We start from the raw sequence: 8,606 nt of genomic DNA on the forward strand, positions 1-8,606 counted from the left end.
CTTAAATATTTATTTATAATAAGGTATAAGTTTTACAGTTATTTACTACACATTCTTTTTTGAGAGGAAAGGTAAAAGCTTAACATTCTTTACTATTTTTGTGTCATGTTCTTTCTAACAAATACTACTCGTATTACTTTCGTCATAAAGTAAATATTGTCCTCATAATTTAATTTTTTAAAACAATAAACTTTAAAACAGAGATGTAACTAGAGATATTATTCAAATGTAATCCACCTTATATATTAATGTTACCATATAAATATTAAAAATAATCAAATTCTTTAATCAATCAAATATATTCCCTTAAATAAATTTGATTTTTAAGCAAATTTATTATTCTACTCCTACTACATTCTGTAAATTCAGAAATCATAACGACTTCAAACCAAACTTTTTTCTTAATTTTGTTAGTCATTAAAAAAAGTTCTAACGTCATGAAGTTTGTTCTTCAGAGATTACTTCAAAACCATACATTTTCGTTTAAAATATATACATTACTTTTCATTGTAAGTTCTTTTGCTGATTACATATTGTTTTACGCTTTTTTTAACTTTTTATTTTCTTATCAGCCGAAAAGTACGTATAGTTCAAACGTAAACAGATTGTTATCTGATATGAAAAAATTTATAAAAAATAATTAAATAATAATTTCCAAATATAGTCGTAGAAACTAGCTACTCTATTTTACATTTTTAGAAGAGGAAATCTATTTTTTAAATCTAAAGATAGCTTGAGTTTTTCAATTAAAAATAAGATTAATGTACAACAATTTCTCGTAATAGGGTAGAAAAAATAAGTTTTTATAATATTGTTTCAATATTTATAAAAAATAACATAATAAGTATGTGTGTGTGCGCGCGCGCGCGTGCGTATTTACTTTTTGCGTTCATTTATTGAACTTTTTTTTATTACGTTTATTCCTACTGCAAAAAATTCGTTTTACTCAATTACGCCAATTAAATTTAGGAAACATATAATTTAACCGTGCTCTCTTACACTAATTTACATTTAAAAAGAAAAAAACTTCTATTCAACGAGCATTTATTTTTCAATATTACATTTCTTCTTTAAAATTTACGTGTACTTTTTTTCTGTACGCTCTTCCGATGTTTACCCTTTGATATAGTATAGTTTACAGAGACAAGAAATTTTATCTTTTCGTAGCTGTTATTATGGACGGGAAATTATTTATGTTATTTTCTTTTCACAATTTAATATTTCAGTAGTGGTATCTTGCGTATTAAGAGATGTCTGGAGGGGAGCGCGGAAGAGGAGGGTACTAAACAGCAACAAAGTTTAGACACGCTCCAGTTGGGCTATCTCAAGGTCATAAAAGCGTGATATATATATAAATTGTGTCTCAATTCGAGTAGCAGTTCATTCTTATCGATATGTCTTTCACGATGAAACCTGTGCTTTATTTAATTTTATTACCGCTTTTTGCTGGTCCTGTCTTTACGGAATCTAATTTCAGTCATTTAAAAGTTTTATACAATACGATTGAAAAATGCAGCGAAGAAAAAGATGTCGGTGTTTGTTTAAAATTAAAAGCCGTCGGACTTATGGATCGGGCTTTAGTGCAAGACGAACCTCTTCCCTTAACCAATTATATCTCGATAGCTAAAGATCCATCTAAAGGAGTCAGTCAAAACTCTTACAACGAAACTGAGAGCGAAATAGCTGCAAGATTACCAAGAAGTTATGAGGAGAGAAGTTCCACCCTCGATCAAATGCTACAAGATAGAATTAGTAAATATCTTGAAACAAGAACGATACAACTCAACATACCTACAGATGTTTTGGAAGGTAAATAAATAGTAATTTTTATCTAACTAAATACAAGCAAAATAATGTTCTTCGATACTTTTTTCAAAATAAAATTATTTTTTTAACAAAGAAAATATTGTCTAAAATTTTCTGTTCATATTAAAATCTGTTAACCTGATCGTAACAGCATAGCTCCGTCCAAAAATTTAATGAAAATTAAATAATAATAATTTCGCTATTTTTTATTAAAACTCATTTCCTTATTAATTTATTTCAACAATAAATATAATAAATTGAAAATTTGTTTTATTTGTCATAATAAAAAATAAAAATAAAAATTGTGATTACAGGTTACATTATAATTATGAATTTCAGTTGCATAGTTTACAATCGTAGAAGGAAATTTTATTTTTGTCTACAAAATAAAAGTGGTTATTATGTATATGAAATTTTAATGTTTCAAATTTATGTGTGCTGTTTAAACTGTTAAATGTGATTTATCATAATGAAATTCTGTTAATAATTTGCATCATAAACTAATTAATTTTGCGAAATTGAATTAATTAACGAAATAAATAATTTTAATTACATATTATTGTAATTTAGTTAAAAGCCAATAAAACCCCTTAAATGTATTCTAATTAAACCTTCAATTTAGTATTAAATTTTTTTACAACTTCATAATATGAATATTTTTTTATAAATTTTTCCTAAATGATTTTTACAAGATCAATGGGAGGTCATTATCATTCTCAAAAAATATGGCTGACTTTATTTCAGTCTAAATATTATTTGATAGTATAAGGTAATGATTCAATAGTATTTATAATAACTAATTTGGAATCTATATTTCTTAATAGGCTGTTTGGTTTCATAGGATTTAATTATTTTCTATTATTTTAAACTGAGTTCATAAAATACTTTTTATAGACACGAATTAAATGTTTATTTAACCACAAATTTGCTAAATTATAGAAAACACGTGTTAGGTTAATTAGAAACTAATTTGAAACAGTAAAAGAGTAGAAGAAATTAGACAACAGGCAGTTACTTATTTTTAATAACTACAATAACTACCTAATCATTGATATAACATGATTATTACATTCTTAATATCTGCTATAATTAAACACATTTTTTAAAAATTTGTTACAATTTAGGATAGTTAAGATTTTATTGCCTGCATGGTAGACAGTGATGTAAATTACAAATACTCTACTCCGTTTTTAATATTTATTTCAATCTCAATTTTTATTTTAAATTAGGCTTAATCGTAACAAGCTATGATCTAATTTTGAAAAATAATTTTCCCAGTTTTGGATCAACAAAGATGTTATCTTCAATTGATAATATTAATATTAATTCAATGAAGGATATTATCTTTAATTGAATCCCAAAATTCATTCAAATATGGTTGATCATTAATTTTAGGACCCCCTTCAAATGGTTTTTGTTCACCTTCACAGATTACCTGATTAGTCTACCTGCTGGTTGGTTAATATTTTATTAAAATAAATTTGTTTAAATAAAATATTTTGTTTTGTTTTCATATTTTTTAAAAAAATGTAATATATATATAAATTTTAAATTGGAAACTTTTTCATTTATATTTTTAAATAATTAAGTGTCATATCTAAAATTTGATATCCGTGATTAATGAACGCTATGTTCCAGTATATAAACAAAAATAAACATATATTTATTTTTAATGTTCCTTATTTCCTAATGCATTGTTGTTTAAAATAAATAGGTTACTTAGTTACTGTTAGCTAAATTAATGAACCGGTAACTATCTATCAATCATTGAATTAGTGTATAAGGATAATTGATTACTAAATCAGTTAAAACCGTACCAAATTAGAATTGCGATCACATTTGTTCGATAAAATTATTTAAAAGAAGCGTTAGAAATATTTATAAACCCTGATTACACATATCTTTAAATACTTGATGTTTATTTTTTTATAAAATTAGTTAATATTTGAATAATTGAACAGAAAAATTATTGTTTCTCTTTGGCTTTAAAGACAGAACTCTTGGTTCACTTGCACTACATCATTAATCTTAAACTTTATCTGCTTGCGATATCTTCTAAAGCAGCTTTTACCTTCTATAATTATTATCACCTTCTTAATTAAGTGATTGATGTTGTTTCACTCTCTTAATTTTCTTCAATTGAAAATTTGTCGCGATCTTTTATCCTCTCTGTTTAAATTTAAATTTCTTCCTTTCATCCTTTATCAATTCAACTAATTTTTAACACTTTTTGTTACAATACATTTCAAAAACCTCTATCATGCCCTGCCTATTCTCGCGTATTTACTTACTCCTTGGCAGTGTACGGCGCCGCGGCTCACCAACACGGTCACTGTTATTATATGTTTAAGGTGACTGGATGCACCTGACTCCGGTTACTTGGTTAAAAAACATAAAATAAATATTTATCTTGACGGGAAACGTAAGTAACCACATAGAGTGGGTAAACTCGAGACGAGGGTGTGTATATATATATATATATATATATATATATTTTTTTTTTTTTTTTTGTCTTCAGTCATTTGACTAGTTTGATGCAGCTCTCCAAGATTCCCTATCTAGTGCTAGTCGTTTCATTTCGGTATACCCCTACATCCTACATCCCTAACAATTTGTTTTACTTTATATATATATATATATATATATATATATATATATATACACTTTTAATAATGAATCCATTCTCGTTGATGCTTCATCCAATCTCATTTTAGTTTCGGCTAAAAGAAATATGTTCTCTACGCCTACCTTTTTACTATTTGGGTTGTTACAAGGTTTTCAATTTTTCCCTTCAAATATTTAACTACTTATTCTATACATTTTCGGAGAGCAGCTCACCTCGATTGGGGTGATTTAATTGCAGAACCATGCGTTTTCTATACAAGAGTGTATGCGAAGCTATAATCTGTATGCTGCACCTATTTGGGATACAAATTTATGGGAATATTTTGTTGAGAGCCCAGCGTCTCCTGTTATTATCTGGGGTTGGTGCCTACAGGACTGTCTCTCGACATGTGGTCTTTTGATATCTCTGGTATGTGACTGAGTACCAATAACATTATCATACTGAGAAGGTAGGCCAACTTACCTTTGGGCTCATAAAAGAAATAGACGACCAAGATTTCCATTTATGGCAGGTCAGGTGGACTGAATCGTATGGTATTATTCCTGATGTGAGAAGTATGCAGGTCGTTAGCTGGATTTCCCTCAATCCGCATATTAAACAGTTTCTTTCTGGATATCACACTTTTTGTGATAGATTGGCCAGGTTTGGTTTAATTAATTCAAGCTTGTTTCCGGAGTGTAGAGGGTACTAACAACGTGTAACTTGTCTTGTATGTCTACTCTAGGTACGAAGTTTAATGTACGGAAGTAGTTAGAAAACTTATTAGGAACAATTCTGGTTTTGAGCAGCAAGTTAGTTGGGAAATTACAAGGGAATGGGATATAGTGATTGGTTACCTGAGATTCGTAGCCCTGCGGAGGATGGCTGAGGGGGTATGATGATGATATGGATGTACCGATAGAATAGCGACCCGGGTTGCTAGGGACCCGCGTGTGTGCTTTCTTCGCCAAGATAGGTGTTTTGTCATGGAGCCCCCGTTAGCTGAGATATTTGCTGTTAGGATTAGAACGGATGTGTTGAGATCTCTGTGATGGAGCTTCATTGGGTGAGGGTGTAGGCGTTGACCTCGCTCCAAAAGCGGATCAGAGCAGAAAGAGGTGGGGTATGTTTTTAGGTAGGTTACGTTTGCATTAAAAGCTTATTAAATTTGAGAATTTGTTTCTTGAATTTTTAATAAATCATGAGGACTTCGAATAAATTGAATTGTACGATAACATTTTCGTTGATGCAATAAGAATTTTTTTTGGTATGAGAATAGTGTTTTCGGTGTTGAAAAGACTCAGCCAAGTAATGACCTGAGCACATAATTTAATTGAAGTCCCGGGTTCTAATTCCGGTCAGGCATGGCATTTTCACACACACTACAAATCATTCATTTCATCCTCTGAAGAATAATGCCTAACGGTGGATCCGGAGGTTAAAAAAAACAATACTGAAGAGAAAACTTACAAACGTTAATTATTAACAATAGTAAGAATAATTTTAATATGATAATATTTGAGTGTGCGTATATATTATTGAACCACACTTTTAAAAAGGTTTTTTGGTACGCATGGTGGTTCTTTCCTTTATTTCTTCCTGATTTTTTTTTACTTATTATATTATTTTTATTTGTTTAGCTATGCAAAAGATGATTTAATTTAAAACTTAGTGAACTCATCCAGGATGAACTGATCCAGGAAGTTTTTCATATAAATTTATCTGACTTGTTAAGCTCTTCTATTTATCTAAATGTAATTCTGACATTAAATATTTAAAATCTTACCCTCTATTTTACCATTTTCTTACCTAGTTTTAGGCTTTTTCAAATTCTGATATAAATATACAATTTATTCTAAAAATACTTTCATAAATTTGTAATTATTACCCAAATAAAAAAAGAAGTTAGTTTAATACATGATGCTATGTGATCGGGTGTGTTCATTCACGCATAGCTTCTCATACTTCTCTTTGAAATTCTTTAACTGAAAATTCTAGGCATTTATTCTAACAAACAATTAAATAATAGTACACTATTAATTTATACAACAACAAATTTTTACAGCAAGATATTTTAACTTTACATTTGCCAAAAAAGGTGCTAGATCTAGACTATCAATAAAACTGTAGAGATGTAGAGCTACGTCGTTTTAAGATATATATAGGTTGTATTTCTGTAAGTCAGTAATAGTAACTCATTCAAAGACTTTAGTCATAATTAGTTCCCCAAATTATTTAAAAAATCAAAACTAGAAAAAGTATAACTTATTTGGATACAAAATATTTTTTTCCAAAATAAATGCATCATTGAATTTAATCCTGGGGACTTAATAATTTATAATTATTGTAATATAAGTGATAAATATGGAAAATGCTTCCATTAGGATATATCAACGATGGAAACTCGCTAGCAATGAAAACAGCACACAGAAATATTTGTTAATGTTTATTTAATGTTTGTTAATATTGATAATATTAATTACATTCTATTAATCTATTTTTTTTTTTCTTACAGGGAGGAAGAAGAAAGACAAAGGAGGTTACATGATGATGGGTATGGTAGCTACTGCGAGTATGCTGTTACAATTAGCTATGGGAAAAATTGCGTTACTAGCAGGTAAAGCTTTGCTTATCGGCAAGATAGCTCTACTTCTCTCAGCAGTAATAGGGTTGAAGAAATTGGTCGGAAGTGGTGGAGGTGGCGGTGGTGGAGATTCTCACCCACAAGTTATATATGCGCATTCCAACGATCATAGTGGATGGGGACGAAGCTTATCAACTCCTTCAACAAACGAAGAGGAAAGTCAAAAATTGGCTTATCGCGCACACTCAAAGTAAATTTTTACAAATACTATTTTCTGAAAATAATGCAAAGATAACGTAATGACCAAGATGTCCTTTTTAATTCTTTTACATACAAAAAATTAAAGTTTATACTTTTTCATTTTTTAAAATAACGATAAAATAACTAGCAGGAATAAATCATTCAAAAGTCATTGGGGGAAAGAAATTATCAAAATTATAACAAAATTAAATATTTATTAATAATACTGCAATTAAAAGAAGGGAAAAATAAAATTAAAAGTGACAGTTTGTAAAATCCATATCATATAAAATGTGATATTCTAATAAGAGTCTGCACGCGTTTTATACAACGTATTTAATAACAGTAAAATAAATATGTTTAGCTAAACTTTTAACTAAATTTTTTGAATACGATTTCACTGTTCCAATAATTATCTCTAAATAGGATTATGGAAAAGGGAAAAATTTGCTGAAACGGAGAGTTTAGCAAAGGATAGAACAAAGCGGAGATCAGCAGCCATGTCAGGATCTGCCCTAACGCCAGAACATTATGAATGACTGAATGAATCTCCATATCCCATAATTTTTCAAAATTATAGTTTTATTTACAAAATAACTACAAAAACTTATCCTTAATAATAATAAAGCTGTTTCTTTTAAATAGTTTTTTATTAGTATCTGAATTGCCTTTTTAATATTTGAAACGAGCATGTAGCCTATTAATTTATTCACAAACCTCATGATAGAAGTTTAATCGTTTTTAATATACGTTCATTACGACTCACTTTCAAATTCCTGGAAATATGCTTTCAGAAGATCATTTCAGAACCCTAATGAAATTTCTTTCGCAATAGCAACAATGGTTTGTATTCGCTAATAAGCCACTTTCAACTAGATCGAGAAAGAAACTGCATAATAATTCAAGAAACATATTGCCTGATAATATTATGACCAAACAGCTAGGTGTAAAATTTATAAATGTATTAATTTGCATCGAAAAAATCCTTCAAATTATTTAGTAAATTAATGTAGTTAGTACTTAACTGCGTGTATGTAAGTAAGTGGGTAAGAAATAATTTCGGTGAAACACACTTTTGATTGTATTTATTGTGCGAATGAGAATTATTTTAGATTAATATTAGTTAAAGATTGTAAAGTACATTTATTGTATAATGTTTGTATATGCTTCTCTTTCACGAATTTTCTTATTGTAAAATATGTTTTTTATAAATTTCATAACATGTTATGATGAATCTTTTGTATTTATAGTCTTAAGCATATTTATATCAAAGTATTAATTTGTAAAGCAAACCAAAGAAATAAATTTTTTATTATTTTTTAAGATTTCATATTACACTTATTTATATTCTTCATTGTTTTAATTTCAACT

At 28.4% G+C, this 8,606-nt stretch overlaps 1 protein-coding gene across 1 annotated transcript; it reads left to right on the forward strand.

Annotated features, from left to right (window-relative positions):
* Nucleotides 1–1,406: 1,406 nt before the first annotated feature.
* Nucleotides 1,407–8,403, forward strand: LOC142317808 (uncharacterized). Its single transcript, XM_075354357.1, has 2 exons — nucleotides 1,407–1,809; nucleotides 6,927–8,403. The coding sequence occupies exons 1-2, from the start codon at nucleotides 1,407–1,409 to the stop codon at nucleotides 7,247–7,249; spliced, it is 726 nt and encodes a 241-aa protein (XP_075210472.1). The 3' UTR covers nucleotides 7,250–8,403.
* The last annotated feature ends 203 nt before the right edge of the window (nucleotides 8,404–8,606 follow it).

This window comes from Lycorma delicatula, chromosome 1, assembly GCF_047948215.1.
Source record: "Lycorma delicatula isolate Av1 chromosome 1, ASM4794821v1, whole genome shotgun sequence".
Lineage (NCBI taxonomy): Eukaryota > Metazoa > Arthropoda > Insecta > Hemiptera > Fulgoridae > Lycorma > Lycorma delicatula.

Excerpts from the sequence above, each read along its gene's own strand:
- LOC142317808 (XM_075354357.1), top strand. The coding sequence starts at position 1,407 with ATGAAACCTGTGCTTTATTTAATTTTATTACCGCTTTTTGCTGGTCCT. Across the intron at positions 1,810-6,926 it reads ACCTACAGATGTTTTGGAAG|GGAGGAAGAAGAAAGACAAA; the intron begins GTAAATAAATAG and ends TTTTTCTTACAG.